The 17732-nt window shown below is 37.0% G+C and overlaps 1 protein-coding gene across 1 annotated transcript in view; it reads left to right on the top strand.

Annotated features, from left to right (window-relative positions):
- The first annotated feature begins 1826 nt into the window (after positions 1–1826).
- tacr3a (tachykinin receptor 3a) overlaps positions 1827–17732 on the top strand; it is a 31300-nt gene continuing 15394 nt past the window's right edge. Inside the window, exons 1-3 of the mRNA XM_079898226.1 lie at positions 1827–2549; positions 10616–10804; positions 11768–11918. Of these exons, the coding sequence (XP_079754352.1) occupies positions 2182–2549; positions 10616–10804; positions 11768–11918 (708 nt within the window). The 5' untranslated portion in view covers positions 1827–2181. The remainder of the gene's footprint in view (positions 2550–10615; positions 10805–11767; positions 11919–17732) is intronic.

Raw genomic sequence — 17732 nt, 5'->3', positions numbered from 1 at the left:
CTAATTTGATATAATATGTGCATAATATGATTTTGGTTTTGGTGCTTTTACTGAGAGAAGTATGAAAATGTATTGTAAATACATATTTTATGGTATATGTTATCATATGGTATTTTTACACCACATACAACACATATACATTTCATTCTTTAATGAGACTTTTTTTCTTCATTATGATATCAGGACAGTTGTATCACCCTGATATACTGTTTTTACTTTATGTTTCAAATTCATTTTTTTTTTTTATATTTCTTTTAAAGAGGGTGATATGTGTCAGATACGATGTGATGCGCTTTCTGCATTAAAAAAACAACAACAACAACTGACAGCCCAGGCAATTCACACCCAATACTTTACTGCAGTTATTTACAACCTTTGAACATATATATATTTTTTGTTTGACCTTCAAAGAGGCAAACCAACAAATCAATGAAAATGTTAAAATCAATTCAATATGCCTTATAAAAAACAGTCGTCAATGTCCTGTCAATATTAAATTTGACTAATTTCCACAGACAATAAAGTCTTTGTTGACTCATCAGTCTATCAGTATTCTTTATGTAATTTATTATCGATAATAGTGCCTAGATACTTATTCCTTTCGACCAATTTAATCTAATGATTATAATCGTACGTGGCACTACTGCCTGATTACGCTGCAGATCGATACACATATGCTTGGTTTTCTCAGCATTCAGAAGTAGACCAGCCTCTCGACACCAATCTGTAAAAGACTCAACAATAGGCCGGTGTTCCATGATTGTCTGTTACCATAGCACCATGAGGGACCAATGTGCATGATGTGGTTAATAAACATGTTGCATATGTCTAATGCAGTTCATCAAGTGGCATAATTAAAAAAAAAAGTGGGTTGGACAGGAGTGTGTGTGTGCGTGTGTGTGTGTGTGTGTGTGTGTGTGTGTGTGTTTGTTGGCATGTTTAGCTATTCTTTTGAGGACCAAATGTCTTCAAAGGATTGTAAAACTTGAGATTCCCTATACTTTGTGAGGACTTTTTGCTGGTCCACGTGCATATGTTACGCATGGGTAGGTTTAGGGTAGGTTTAGTAGTGGTGTGGGGTAGGCTACGTGTGTATTATACGTTTGGTTAGGATTAGTGGTTTGGGGTGCGTGTGTATTACACGCAATAAAGTGCGTATCAAATGCACGCGAAAACTGCGTATCATATGCACGTAAAAACTCATTTTTCGCGTATAAATTGCACGATAAACACAATGCGTGCTATAGAGACGCATTTTCATGAGATCAGGCTGATGGAGGTCCTCAAAATATAGCCAAACAAACGTGTGTGTGTGTGTGATCAGATATGTACAATAACAATTGCAGAAAAAGAAATCAATTTCAATAGTCCATTGAGTTTAATTTATCGACATATTCATGTTTCTATAATGCAAATATATTATCCGTCCTGAGATTCTCTGAATTATGACATGTCCCGCCCGCAAATTACGCCTATTAATTTATCTTTCATTTGTTTGAATTGCACCAAAACCAAAGTAAAATCACAGTCTATCTTTTTTGTTGAGTAACCACATGTTGAGATTTGTTTTTAAATAATGGCTTAATAATGCACATAAAATAAGGACCATGTATGACAAAGTATATGTAACTAAATTAATACTATATAGAGTGTTTTTTTTTGGTTTTTTTTTTTTGGTACAACAACCTCTGCATAGATGCTGGTGTTTTTTCTGAACTACTGGGCATTGACCTAGCTGTTTCGCAAATGTGTTTTACTCATTGATTAAATTCAGTATTCAGTCCAATTTGTCCTTGTCTGTACTTTAACTCTACGCCGTGAATCAATCGATCACTCTCTCTCCCAGTTGCACTACTTAGTCCACTTGTCACATTGTGCATGGCGCTGCATCTGACTACAGAGTGTGTTGCGCTCGTGGCTGCGTTCAACAGGAGTCAGTAGACAACCACGCGCCTTTAAGAACTTATAAGCGATTTACGTATCGATAGAAAAGACTAGAGAATTTGTCAGTCGGTCCATTTGGCATCGATTCCCACCAAATCGACCATTTCTAAGTGACATGTTGCCGTTTTCCGTTTGAGCAAAGGATTCTCTCGCGCGCATTTGGAACAGTGTGCATCGCGCGCGGTCTCCAGTCCACTTCAGGTATTGTATATCAGAAGATTTCTGCACATTTTCGCCATGGAACCTCCACAAAACGGATCTAACCTAACGGGGAACTTTACAAACCAGTTCGTGCAGCCGCCGTGGCGCATCGCGCTCTGGTCTGTGGCGTACAGCTCCATCCTAGCGATCGCGGTGTTCGGGAATCTGATCGTCATGTGGATCATTCTGGCTCACAAGCGGATGCGAACCGTAACCAATTACTTTCTGCTCAACCTGGCGTTTTCAGACGCATCGATGGCCGCCTTCAACACTTTGATTAATTTTGTTTATGCCGCGCACAATGATTGGTATTTTGGAGAAGCCTACTGCAAATTTCACAACTTTTTCCCCGTCACCTCCGTGTTCGCAAGCATTTACTCCATGAGCGCAATAGCAGTCGACAGGTAGAGTACATGCAAAGTTAACATTAAATCACTGTGAGAACTCAATAAATGTTGTTTTAATGCATGGCATTAATACATTGCAATAGGTCTAACCTTTTTTAATGCAACATTTCTTATCATAATGGTTTCACGTTTCATGATTTTTTTTCTACAAAATTTTTATTTATTTAATGACTCTAAAATGTAGTTTAACTATCTAGCAAAATATATAAAATATAAAAAATTCAAACATTTTATTTAATTTTTACAAATGTATTTTGCCACATCAAAAATGTCAATCAGGAAATGATTGGATTGTTGGATCATTGCAGTGGTTTGCTATTGCTGTGACTGAAGTCATGTGAGTGACAGGTTGTCCCGCCCTCATGCCAGTAATCACGTCATCAGAGAAGTGATGTTGCTGCAAGATTGAGGGGAAGCTATTTTGATTAAAGATTGGGAGGGCACATGAATTGTAAACATTTTTTTATGTGTACAGAAAAATAATTTATATAAAAAAAAAAAAAAAAACCTGCATTATTCATACAAAAATTAGAATTGTCTATTTTGATTTCATGGTGACTTTATGTCACACTGACAACAGTTTTTCCAGAATAAAACTAATTTGCCTTACTGCTTTTAAAATAAATAAATAAAAGCCAAACATTTTTTCCCCCAAGTATTTTAGCCTTTTAATGACACATTTTTTCTTTTTTACAGTCTCTGGAAGAGTTATATGCACTTTAAAACTGTCCTTTGATATGTATTTATATAGACTTGACAGATTCAGTTTAGATTGGTTTAAACAGTTATTTATGTGTCAATTCTCTTGACTGGGAAAAGTGCCTCAGGCAGTCCTTCTTACACAGAATGGTTGACTTAAAGTAAATGGCTGCACAATGATTGTGGATCGCTGAGCTCTTCTAACAGCACCTTCAGGGGGCATCTTTGCAGGTGCAGATGCGCATTCTTTATTTTCTTGGAAATCAAATCACACAGTGCAATTGAAACCACATTCATAAGCAATATTTTATGGCAAAATTCTTAGCCTGAGTTGAAAAGCTCAAAATTGAACTCATTCAGTTTTGATGATAAATCAGTGATATTCTTTAAAGGAGTCATGAGCGGCATTTTTCTTATTATTTTAGAATGTTTCCTGAGGTGCACTTTTAATGTTAGTATGATTTTTACATCAAAAATGGTCATAATTTAGAAATAAAAAGGCTGTTTTCTATCCTGATTGTAGCCCTCTGATTTGAATGCTCTGTTTGAAGGGGCGTGTCTGCTTTGAGACTTCAGTGTAAACGCCCACTGCTTTGATTGGCTAACATCTTTGCATAGTGTTCCACATGAAACTCTCAAAATCTTTTACTATGATTTTTCTATTACAGCTTTTTAACTAATCATGAAAAGTGTTGATTATAGCTGTGGCAAGCAGGTTGGCGTGATTGCTAATGAGTGTCACCTGCGTGCCGCACCGGTCTCAAGTCTCTCACAGAGGAGCTTCAGAAGCATTAAAGGACGACTTAGGAGTGATGACAGTGAAGGGTGAGAGAAGACCAGGCCTGGACTTTACATTTTGTTTTGTTTATGTGTGTGCAGCAGTAGTCCGTGAGAAACTCAAGACCAGTGCGGCGGCGCAGGCGGCACTCATTAGCAAACACCCCACCGGCAATTAGCAATAGTCCTGCTTGCCACAATAGCATTATATTTAGATCTACTTCCATCGCATGAAAGGTTGCAGCGATGAGCATTGTAGCTGATGACAGACATGTCTGTTGAGCGCATGAATGCAGTGATCTCATCATTGCAGCTCGATTTAAGCATTCGATTTCTCACAAATGCTTTCATCATAGCTAACAATGAAAACATGATGTAAATAAGAGATTCAGTGGATTATAATGGGAGTTTTTGCGAGAGTCCAGAACTCAGTCACTGATAATCTCGCGCTGTTTGATTGACAGCTTCAGCGATTAGCCGCCGGAGTAAAAGGGAGTGTTCTTTGATCGCTCTCTGTATATAATTCAATTACAATTTAGATATCTTATTTTCATGCTACTAAGAGAACAATGTGAAGTTGACCGTTTTTAGATTTATGGACGCATAAACAGCAATAAATTATTTTGAGACATAGAACATCTGACTGTAAATTAATCATATCAGAAATCACTGATCACAGATCAGGCGTTAGAACTAACATGGTTACTTACATGTCGTGGCATTAGTGTCAGGTACATATCTTACAGTAAAAGTCTGTCTGCAAAGCCTGTGTCAAAATTGCGAAATCCACAGTGAAATGTACAGAATAAACAAATAATGCTTTACTGAGACATTCACATATTTGAAAATAAATAACCACTTTCCTAGCATTAGGATCTTTTGGAAGATAATGTTATTTTTAGTCCATTGATGCTGCATCTCTCTTCTCTCACTAATGCGCCAGTGGGCGGGGCCAAAGATGTCATGATGTAGAGTAGGATGGGACAGAGCAAATGGGTGGCTAGACGTCCAGTGAGGAGGTGCGAATGTAATTTGGGCTTAATGGGTGGAGCCAGAATATACAACCACACCCTAACCCTATCCCTAAACCCCATTAGACGCCCAGAGAGGTGGAGTTGGACGTCATTTGACTCTGCAATGAGTTCCACTTGAGGCTTTGATCTGATTCTGCTGAGGTGTTTTTTTTTGTCACACTATTACACACAAATCGTTTTCAGAGCTTTGTTACAATAAAAGCTGTTTTTAGACTAATAACGAAGTTTTGAGTTCTGAAACTTACAGGATGTTTTAATAGTACAATAACCTCTTACATATCAAAAGTTCATGACCCCTTTAAAATTTAAGGTTTGGCAAGAATTTGTCACAATGAAGATGCATATTTTTTTGATCATTAAAATGGCCTTACTTAGATGCATCTTTTTTTGATCATTAAAATGGCCTTACTTACTTGGATGCATCTTTTTTTGATCATTAAAATGGCCTTCTAAAGAAATGATTATTATTTTTAAAAAATGTAAAAAAAATAATTATGTAGCCTAATAAAACTTTGATTTTACATGGAGTGGGTTGCCTCATTGGCTTTATTTTACTGTGCTCCATACAATTCATTTGGCCCAAACTTATTAGATAGTGAAAGGGATGCGCACCAATTCAACTGTAAATGAATTCTACTCTCCATGAACAGAATCAACAGAGAGAGAGACAAATAGCTTGCATTTAGCACTACCAGAGAGATTGTCCTTCTATGGCGCTCATTGATCTTGATCTGTCCTTGCCTCTAATCAGATGCAGTTATTTGAAATCGAGATTTTAAAAGAACAATCCAAACTAATGTGAATGAGTTCAACTGATAGGAGAACTGCATTTTAGAAGCCACAAGGTTCTGAATACTGAATATTTCAGAGAGTCTCAGTGCTGTCTGAGTTGAGTCATTTTGCCACAAGCAATGCTTTGTTTGGAACTTTTAAGAAGTTGAAAGTTTTTTTCCGCCGAATCCGCCCAGGTCTTTAGGATGCATAATCTGCGTAGGTAAATGTGGAAATGTTTATATATTTATTTTGAGAACATTGCTGCCGTCTCATCCCTTTACGTCATGCTGTGCCATCTAATCATTCTTTTCCTCTCAGCACCCTGCTGATATTTCCTTATTTTTCCTCTGATTAGACTAAAATCTCACTAACTAAATAGTGCGAAAATAATGCATATATTAAATGGGACTTTTGAACCTTATCAGTAACCTTTCAGATTAGGATGATTAGTTCAGCACAGTGAGCACGTATCAGTGTACTGTATTTAAGTACTTACTTAGGTCAATTATTTTTGATGCCATCATCAGCTGTATGAATTCTGGAGTAAGTGAAAGACAAATGTCAGAGTTATGCAATGCTGTAAAATGAGTGCAAGAGCTGTATATTTTACAGACATCACTCTAACGCCAAATATAATCCAATACTTTTTCTGTGTCCTTTCAGTGAAACTCATGTCAGAAAGTGAGTTGTCACATTGCACTAGTGAAAATAATGGAAGCAGTGTAACTTTTGATTATGACTGATGCCTGAAGCTCATGGCTTGATGCTTGTGCTCTCTCAACTTGACCCCAACTAGTTAAATGTCAGGGTACTCAGATATAATGCTCATTAATATGAATGGAGATCACTCTAAAATCAACATAGCAAGCTATTATTCAGTCAACATACAGAACTGTTTTATGTATGTATAAGTTCAGATATGCTTAAAAGATGAGGTGGCATTTGATGAGCTTAATCATTTTGCATTACAATTCTGATATCATACTAATTTATTCTGAATAGAGGACTTGTTTTGAGTCCTTTTATAAAGGCAATTTTTTTATCACTGTAAAAGCAGAGGCACTGTAAATTCAAGTAAAATGGTTCTATCGTCCTCAAATCAATCTTTCGTTTATTATTTTGAGATATTAGAAATAATTAGAAATATTGCTAATTAAAATCCAAATCCAAAATACTATGAAAACAGTAGACCATTTATTGAAACTGAAACTGCAAAAGCGACTTGATCCAAGGTCCCTATTCAAGTAAGTATGATAGTCTGTGCTACACATTTTAGTGTGGTTTATTTTTGGATCCTGTCAATGCAGCCTAAATATCTAATGCAGCCTTATCAAAGGCATTTGATACTGAAGGATGAAAAAATGGAATATGGTCATAAAAAGCTATATAATGACTGATTCTGACCCAAAAACCTTTACTAATATTATTAAGTGAACCTCTGGGAACAAGAACAACAACAACAAAATGTGTGAAATAACCCCTTTATTATATAGAAAATGGTGTTGTTATTTTTAGCAACCAAAACATAGTTACTGCAAGAAGGGAATTATATTAGACAACGGAAAACGCAAAAAAAAAAAGTTCTTCATAGTTATTTCCTGTGCTCAAAATGTCACATAGTGCTCATGGCTGCAGGCTACATATTTCACAACCCACATTTGCTGTTACTGTTGTTTTTGCTGGAAGGCAGTCACTACTCTAATGTAAAGAGCAATTGTGACGTCTGCAGGAATTTGCAGTGGGTCAGTGTGCTTGCAGTTGCATTTGGAGGAAAGTGTGAGATTTGTGCTGACACCACTTGCCCAGACAGTATTTTTTAGTACATAAATGTTTTATTTTACTGTCAGAGAGATGGCATTGCTGACAAAAAAAACTCATTCTGGTGCATTTGTTGGTTTATGAAACTTTAATGAAACTATTATGTGCGACATTTTTTGACGAATAGTGGAGGCCACTAGGTTCAATCTCAGTTCAAACATTTTGTCATCAATGGCATTACACTTGAATGTGATATTATTTAGCTGACTTATTTTACATTTAGCCGATGCTTTCCATGAATAGAGTGCAAAAACTCTAATATATCTAAACTTGTGAACATGAGATCTAGTGTGTATGTATATAATTGTATGTATGTATGTATGTGTGTGTATGCAGTGCTGGGTAAAACTGATTACATGTAATCTGGATTATGTAATCAGATTCCAAATATTAAGTACTTGTAATTAGATTGTATTACATTTTAAATTACTTGTAATCAGACTACTTTTTTTATTACATATTCACACAATGGCAGTAAATTGTTCATCATTTATTGATTCTCCCTAATTCTTCTAATTCATGTTTAAAAATCGTATACAGCTTATATATAGCTCATATATAGTCTTCTAGTTTTGTGAAATTGCACTCACATACCACCCACTACCTAACAGGTGGTTATAATTACATGGAAAATTGAGAGGCCACAAAGCATTTGACCACTGGATTTACAGACATCATTTCACCTTTAAGGAGGTTTTTCTCAACATTTCTCAACGTTGCAACAATGTGATAAATGAGTCAGGTCTAAAGTAATCAAAAAGTAGTCCGATTATAGACTGTTACCTAAAATGTGTAATGCGTAATACCTTATTGACTAAAATTTTTGTCTATCAGTAATTTGTAATCTTTTTGTAATTTGGAATTTGGAATCAGTAACAAACTACAATTTGTACGTAATCTACCAAACACTGTGTGTGTGTGTGTGTGTGTGTGTCTGTGTGTGTGTGTATATATATATATATATATATATATATATATATATATTAGGGCTGTCAAAAGATTAATCGCGATTAATCGCATCCAAAATAAAAGTTTGTTTTTAATAATATATGTGTGTGTACTGTGTATAATTAAATTTGTATATATAAATACACACACATGCATGTATATATTTAAGAAAAATGTGTTATTTATATATAAAAAAATATATATTTATATATAATATAAACTTTATAAATATATATACAGTATATGTATGCAAATATTTCTTAAATATATACATGCATGTGTGTGTATTTATATATACAAAATAATTATACACAGTACACACACATATATATTATGTAAACACAAACTTTTATTTTGGATGCGATTAATCGAGATTAATCTTTTGACAGCCCTAATATATATATATATATATGTATGTATATATATATATATATATATATATATATATATATATATATATATATATATATATATATATACACACACACACAAATTAAAGAAAAATAATAGGATTTGTGCCTTTAATGCTTTTCAAAAAATAATGGAGCATCAAATTGCAAACAGCTTGTATGATTGTGGCAGCTTAACACATCACAGCATGACATAATTAGCTGTATTTAACTGCAGTATATTAATTAATCTACATTTGTGAATGTTTTCTAGACACATGCTGGTATTAATATTCATTACTATTATAACTAAAACATAGACAGTGTACCATTCCGTCATCTCCCCTGTTGTTTATCCAAGATGCCCACATGAGTGCTTTGACATTGATGCTGTCTATATCCCAAAAATAACCTTCTCTGCCCAAGAGTTATTGGCTGTCTAACAAAGCCATTCACTGCTTAGATGAGGGAGTCATTAAAGTAAATGACCTATTATCACTCTTAAAGGAGTAGTTCACTTTAAAATTAAAATTAGCCCATGATTTACTCACCCTTAAGCCATCCTAGGTGTATATGACTCTCTTCTTTCAGACGAATACAATCTGAGTTATATTAATAAACACCCTGACGCTTCTGAGATTTATAATGGCAGTGGATTGCAACCATTGCAACCATCAGTATGAAGCTCAAAAAAGTGCATCCATCCATTATATAAAAACTCCACACGGCTCCGGGAGGTTAATAAAGGCTTTCTGAAGCAAAGCTTTAGTGTAAGAAAAGTATTCATATTTACCGTTACAAAGTAAAATTCTAGCTTCCGGCCAAACGGCCATATGCAGTCTACTTGCGCCTAAAGTGCAACTTACACAACTAATGACGTCGGAAGTAGGGCTGGGACAATAAATTGATGCATTGTGAATCGAGAAATGATTCTGGATCGATTCCAATTTTTTCCGAATGCATTGCGATTCTCTCTTGAATCGATTCTGAGCTTATTTTTTAACAGCAGATGGCACTGCATGCTTTGGAAACAGCCGTAATTTGCATGGCTTCCAGTTCCTTACACACACCACTTGAACCTTCTATAAAATAATCATTCATCAAAAGGTTGAAGCGAATTACAAGGGTGTTTGCAGTGGGCTGTTTAGCCGTGAGCCATGTGGAGTTCTTATATAATGGATGGATGCACTTTTGTGAGCTTCAATCTGATGGTTGCAATTCACTGCCATTATAAAGCTCGGAATCGTCAGGGTGTTTATTAATATAACTCCGATTGTATTCGTCTGAAAGAATAAAGTCGTATACACCTAGGATGGCTTTAGGGTGAGTAAATCATGGGCTAATTTTCATTTTAAAGTGAACTACTCCTTAAAAATGCTTGTGAATATGGTAAGCACATAGGCTAGTCCCACATTATGGAGTTCAGAAGTAATCAATGGCATGTGATTAATCAATATTTCCAAATGATTAAGAGAAGGCTTGGAGTGAGAGTTAAATTTGTTTTGTTACTTTTCTGTTATGGAATGTTGTATTCACCTGGCAGGTTGAATTTATTTATTAATGAAGCTGTTTCAGACTATACGTGTGACACGAGACTGATCGGTCATCTGTTTGTGTTTTACAGGTACATGGCCATCATCCATCCCCTGAAACCACGACTTTCAGCCACAGCCACTAAGGTGATCATAGTGTGTATTTGGCTGCTGGCTGTGGTTTTGGCCTTTCCCGTGTGTTTCTTTTCAACCATCAAACAACTTCGCGTACGGACCATCTGCTACATTGCCTGGCCGAGACTTTCAGGGGACCCTTTCACGTGAGAGCTATTTAAATATGCATGCATGTTTAAAATATATATTTATAATAGTAATAGTAGTAGTTGTCAATAATAATAAAGTAGTTGTGGTATCAATTTTCAATAAGGTTTCATTAGTTAGCATTATTTAACTACTTTAGTTAACATGAACTAAGAATAACAATCCTTCTACAGCATTTATTAATCTTAGTTAATGTTCATTTCTTTTACTAATACATTATTTAAATCAAAAGTAGGTGAACTAACATGAACAAACAATGAACAACTGTGTTTTTATTAACTTACATTAACAAAGATTAATAAATACTGTAACAAATGTATTGCTTATTGATAGTTCATGTTAGTTAATACATGAACTAATGTTAACTATATGAACCTTATTGTAAAGTGTTATCGTAGTGGTCAATAATAATAAAAAAAAACATGATTAGTAGTATTATTAACAACACCAATAACAATATTAAATCTAATCATTATAAAATCATGCTTTCTATTAGGTTTGTACATAGCTGGTGTATGGAAACAGTGTCAACAGAAGTTTTGATTGCAGTCCAGAATCTGTATGAGGAAGTTTGAGACTGCATTATTTCTTCAAGTTATTGCAGAACTGTGTGGTTAGATTCAAGACTGAAATTGTAAAATATAAATCCAAAACTACACTGTTGGATTTGTGCCAATATTTAGCCTCTGTTAGCCTACAGTCAGACAAGCGACATTCATAAAACAAAAAGTATCACAAGTGTGTAAGTGATGCTTGCTTAGTGAGCCCCTTGTTTGTCACAGAAAAGGAAATTAGCTATACATACCTCTCTCTCTCTCTCTCTCTCTCTCTCTCTCTCTCTCTCTCTCTCTCTCTCTCTCTCTCTCATCTCTCTCTCTCTCTCTCTCTCTCTCTCTCTCTCTCTCTCTCTCTCTCTCTCTCTCTCTCTCTCTCTCTCTCTCTCTCTCTCTCTACCTCTACAGCTATCATATCATCTTGGCAATGCTGGTGTACGTTCTGCCCCTGGTGGTCATGGGCATTACCTACACTATTGTTGGGTTGACGCTTTGGGGAGGAGAGATTCCAGGTGTTTCATCAGACAACTATCAGAGCCAACTGCGAGCCAAAAGAAAGGTAAGCAGATCATTTTTTTGGGGGGGTCACTCAGTTTGATTCTAGAGCAGAAGTACTGTACAAATGCAGAAAAGTGAAAGAGAATGGAGAGATGTTATAAAGAGCGATCCTGCAAGATCTGGTGGTCGCCAAAGTTTGGGCAATGAAATTCAAATACTAACTCCATGTTCCTAGATGTAGATTGAGGGAATGGCTGGAACACACAAACATCAGAGTAAACACACAACACACTCACGTGTAATGGGTCATTACATGTGGGATCAATAAGATATTAGAGAATGAAGTTCTCCAAAGAAAATGGAAAGGGTTGGATAGTTCAGCAGATCATTTAGAGCACATGTAGGAGGTAGTCGATGAAAGAGAAGGATAGAAAAAAAATATTCTGCTTTGTTTTTTTGTTTTTTACACAAATACTGCTGGCCATGGTAAAAGAGAAATTGGCTTCATGTCTGTCAAGTGAATTAAATGTCAGCATTTGTTTCTGCTATGGACATTATAGTTGCAACTGACAGCCCACAAATCTAGCCTGTGAATCCGGCCTGTACTGTATGTATTTCTTTCTTCGGCGGAATGCAAAACAAAAAAGAAAAAAAAAGAATGTAGGTAGCCTAACCAAACCCTTTTGGCTACCATTGAGTTAAATTGCATGGAGAGAAAACATTTCTCAGAAATATCTTCTTTTATGTTCCTCAGAAGAAAAAGTCATACAGGTAGAAATAACAGTGTGTTCTTAGAAGTGACATTAAAAAAAAATGAAGAAAACTGAAGCCTCATAGACGAATCAATGGACAGATATGTATGCTTTTCTACATTAAACCAGTGTGCCTCATTTGTCTGTGGTGCTCATTAATCAAAGTGATAACATAACGAACACATTCTGCATTTGTTCGTACAGCCCAAGTTACTTTCAGGCCCAGGAAAGGTTTTATTTGATTTTTCTCACTGGAGAATAGTTTTCAAGGAAGAATATTTTTCTTTTGCCTTTGTCTATTTATGTAAAATGATTCAGTTGTTTATCAAGTTAACATTTTAGACTTCAAATGAAAGCTTGGGGGATTTGCACAGAAAAGCACTTAACAAATTGCCATGGTTGATCTATAGCACCCTTTGAAAATGTTAAACTGATCAAGTAATCAAAAGCTTCTCGTTAGGGGGAAAAAATGGTTTTGGACTAGAAAAAATATTATATTTAAACTCAAAAGCCTAGCTCTGTGTCCAATTTCCTGTTTTTTCACAGTGTGTACTGAAATCAGTGAAAAACAAATATAATGTTTCTGAAGTTTTACTTCTAGTTGGCTACAGGCTTCCCGTCAACTGATGTGGGAAGCAGCTCTGATCAGCTTCGGTTGGTAACTTAGCTGTCGTAATGACAATCAGAGAGATTTGCATGAGAATCAACAATCAGCTTTAGAGTGTGTGATCCATCGTGTCTCGGGGTTGTGATTCTTGTGGAAATATATTTCGATGTGCTCTTTTATGTACCATGAACTAGAATCCTGTGGGCACCACTAAGTGTAGACAGTAAAACTCAGTTCATTAAAGCAATGTGGTCCATTAAGTGAGAATGATGTGACTTACTCAATTGATAAGCTATTTAAGATGCATTAAAATTAAATGAAAGTGTGCAAAATATTGCAGCTCAACATAGAACAAGCATTTGGGCAGAATCTGGTCTTGCAACCCATTGTAAGGTCTTTGACGAGGATCACTCAGTCTTTGGAATACAGTCGTTCGCTGGTTCAATAGGCATTTTATATATTCTACATTGCAATCAATAGCATTCAGAGCTCAGTCTACGTGTTATACGTTTCATTAATGGCTGCTGGGATTGTGCTGGCTTTTTTTTTTCGATCAACGCTGCATCTTGCTCGCTCCCTACGGCTGCTCCCTCATCTTGTCTCTTCTCTCCATTAGTGGCTGGCGTCCTGAATATGTGTATTTGGAGCCAGTTAGGTCTTGCGGGTTCCATGTGCCCCCAATTTATTTGATGTGTATAGGTGATTATGGGAACCCAGAAGCATGTACATCTTTTTCAGCCTTTAGAAGACCCTCAATTAAGCCTATAGGGACATTTTTATTTTCATTGTCAGTTCAGATGAAACTCTTGGAGAAGCTGGTCGGTGACAAACACTTATCTATTCACGGTCTTTGTGTAGCCATTGACAAACCAGAAAAAAGCAACCCAATAGAGACTTTATATTTGTAAACATGAATGAATGAGTGAAGATATTAAAAGAACATCTGCTTTATGTGGTATATTTTCAGTTTGAAGTAGTGTGACCCGTTCTTTGAAATCTAATTGTGGCAAGCCTTCCCGGTAATGTTTCCAATCATGCACTTAAGATAATATATCTCATATTGCTCACAATTAAGTAGAATTGATGTGTATAGCACACATACAGAGGAGGATGAAGTACACAAATTAAGGGTTTGAGTAAAATAACAGATACCCTTATAAAATATTACTCCAGTAAAACTATTAAATACTCCTTTTTAATTTTACTCAAGTAAAGTACAAAAGTAAATGTGCTTAAGTATTAAAAGTAAAAAGGGTTACACTTTATTAGGTGTCCTTGTTACAGTGTAACTATACATTTAAGTACTGAGAAATATTAATTAATTACATGTACATACTGTTGGGTTAGGTCCGGTTTAGGGTTAGTTGCATGTAGTTATGTATAATGTATAGCTGTTACTTTAGTAACTACATGTGACATGTAACAAGGGCACTGAAAAATAAAGTGTTACCGTAAAAAGTACTGACCAATATTTAATAATTACATAATATGAATATATTTAATTGGTGGGGTTGCTGTGCCACCACGACCACGACCACGATGTGTGAGCCAGAACCCGAAAAGGAAGGGACAGTGCCAGCCATCGCCCCAGAGCCGGTGCCGCAGAGCGTGTCTGACCAGGAGTGTGAGCCGCGCAACTGAGGGAATACTGGTGGATTTGGACACAGAGGACTGGCTAATAGATTTGGACATTGAGGTACTGCCTCCCACCCTATCCCACCCGGTACTTCCTTCATCATTGTTGTTTCAAGACAGCACTGAAACCTGTATAGACTGTGAATTATCTGTCTGTTCTGAATCATCATGGTTTCAAGACAGCACTGAGACTGTTTCGTTGACCTGTTGGGAATTGGAATTACCGTCATTGATCTCATCAAGCTTATCTCTGTCACCTTCACTGCACAGCTCAGTCAGTCCTCCAGCCCTGTCTCTGCTGGATGCTCATGCTGGTCAGCCCTTCGTCTATCCCGGGAACGCCTTGCTGTGACGCGAAGCCACAGGTCGTGCAACCACCAGCCTCACCTGAGCGAGATAATCGTATAGGTCCGCCTCCGGCCTCTGATCCTTTCCCTCCACCTCAGCCCGTCGACCTGTCGGCTCCGATTGGCCCCTCTCAGAGACCCTCGGCTCCACCAGAGACCCTCGACCTTGCGGCTGCACCGGGTTCCCTTGTCCCACTGGCTCCCCCTTGGTCAGTCTTGGTCAGGTTTCCTCCTTCGCTTCGGATCCTCCTCTGTCACACCGGCTCCGCCTCAGTTCTCAGGCACTCTGGCTCCGCCACAAAACCTTGTTGCCGACTCCGCCTAGGTCGCCAGTGCCAGCGGTGTCACTCATGTCCATCGTCTCTCTGTTTGCGCCCTGGGATACATCGGCTCCGCCTCTTTTCGGCCGTAAGCAGGATGTCGTCAGCCACAGCAACACCTTGGCTCCCTCCCTCGACTCCACCGTGGGCTGTCATCCCTGCTGTGCTCTGGGTCTACAGCAGGGTCCCCCTTCCATCATCACCGCCGGGGTCTCGTCGTCCTACTGTCACCATCCCTTCCGCCGCCAACTATCACCATCCCTTCGCCATCTCCTGTAACCATACCTTCTCCATCCCTTTGTCCGCCTCCTAAGCCTCCTCCTCTCCACGCCGGGTGAGGTCTCACCTTCCAGGAGGGGGCGTTCTGTCACCATATGTCAGTTGTGTTTGTTAGTTTCGTTTTCATGGACTTTTAGTTTGTTTTCATTCATCATATGTGTTCCTTTGTTTGATTTTCCTGCCAATCATCAGTTTCTATGGACAGTAATCATCACAGCTGTTCGTCATCTAGTTCAATCACCATGTGTATATTAGTTCCTCACCATCACTCGGTGTTTGTCCGGTCTCATTTAAGTTAGCGCTTGTCTGTATCTACCCGTTGGATGTTTATTAAACTTTGCATTTGAACTTTTCCTGATCTTATTCATCTGTCTATCCATAACCTTCGCTGACAACATGGGTTTTGGTAAGAACTACAGAATCTAATAAAAGTGGAAGTTGCTTGATTAATTGAAATTTAGCAGACGCATTCAGAATACGATTTCAATTAGAACAGTCGCTCAAAAATAATTGCATTAGTGGGAATATATTATACGTTGGCTTAGCTGCAAAGTTGGACTTAAACAGTACTTTATCTGTCATGCACATTTAGTGCTTATGCAGACTGCAGAGTATTTTTATTTTATGTCATGTAATGTAAAATTAATTCCAATATTCCTTACCCTACATCACCTTTCTTAATCCAGAGCAGGACTCATTGTTACGAAACTTAAACTTTGTCATTACAACTTCAAACATTGTCATATTAGCTGAAAGCTTTAGGCAGCTGCACTTGACTTCGCTTGTAGGATTTAGGCTTCATGGTTTGAATGCCTCACTGAAGCAGTATGTCTGCCTTCAGGATTACGCAGGCAGTGCCTACTTTGGATTTGAAGAATCTGTTAATAACACTAATCTAAGCCTGAGGAAAGTGATCCTGTGAGTTATGCTCTGATGATTATGGATTATAAGCTTTGGTTGATTAGTTTACCTCCAGACTCTGATCATGTCACAATAGCTTCCCTCACTCTGTTCTCAAGGCACGCTTTTCTCTAGTTCTTTGGAAGATGTGTGTGTGTGTGTGTTTCAGGGATGGGTTATGATCTGAAAGTTAATGCATGTACTTTTTAAAAAAAATAGAATGAAACATTCAGCTATTGATATGGTACCATCAGAAATGTATTTTAATAATATTACAGCAAATGTTTTCAACAATGTCTGGGTTGGAAAGGGTACGTGTCTAAAAAACAAATGACCAGATATCTTTCATGATCATGTCTTGTTTAGTTTCATTATCTTGTTCTGTTTAGTTTCATTGTCTCTGTCTTTGCCAGGGTTCTCATTTGTTTGTTACCATTGTTTGTACCTTTTCCCTGTTCTGTTGATTACCATCCTCTGTGTATTTATCCCTTAGTTCCCTCAGTTTATTGTTTGGTGTCATCTATGTTTATGTGTAGTGTGTTTTGGTAATTCTTGGTGTTTATTAAAAAGATTCCATCATTTATTCTGCATCATGCATCATTCTTCGGATCTGAACTACACAGCCCTGTGACAACAGTAATGTTTGTTTTGAAACAAAGTCATGGAGGTTTACATTTTTTAGCCCCACATTTCAGCTTAAAGACATACAGGTCCATGCATATTATAACATTACAGGCTAAATACACAAATATATATAATATATATATTAGCAATATATATATATTTATATATATATATATATGTATAGTATATATACATATACACTCACCTAAAGGATTATTAGGAACACCATACTAATACTGTGTTTGACCCCCTTTCGCCTTCAGAACTGCCTTAATTCTACGTGGCATTGATTCAACAAGGTGCTGAAAGCATTCTTTAGAAATGTTGGCCCATATTGATAGGATAGCATCTTGCAGTTGATGGAGATTTGTGGGATGCACATCCAGGGCACGAAGCTCCCGTTCCACCACA

Source organism: Squalius cephalus (assembly GCF_949319135.1).
Source record: "Squalius cephalus genome assembly, chromosome: 2".
Taxonomy (NCBI): domain Eukaryota; kingdom Metazoa; phylum Chordata; class Actinopteri; order Cypriniformes; family Leuciscidae; genus Squalius; species Squalius cephalus.
The sequence above is the reverse complement of the archived record's forward strand: the minus strand, read 5'-3'. Positions and strand labels throughout refer to the sequence as shown.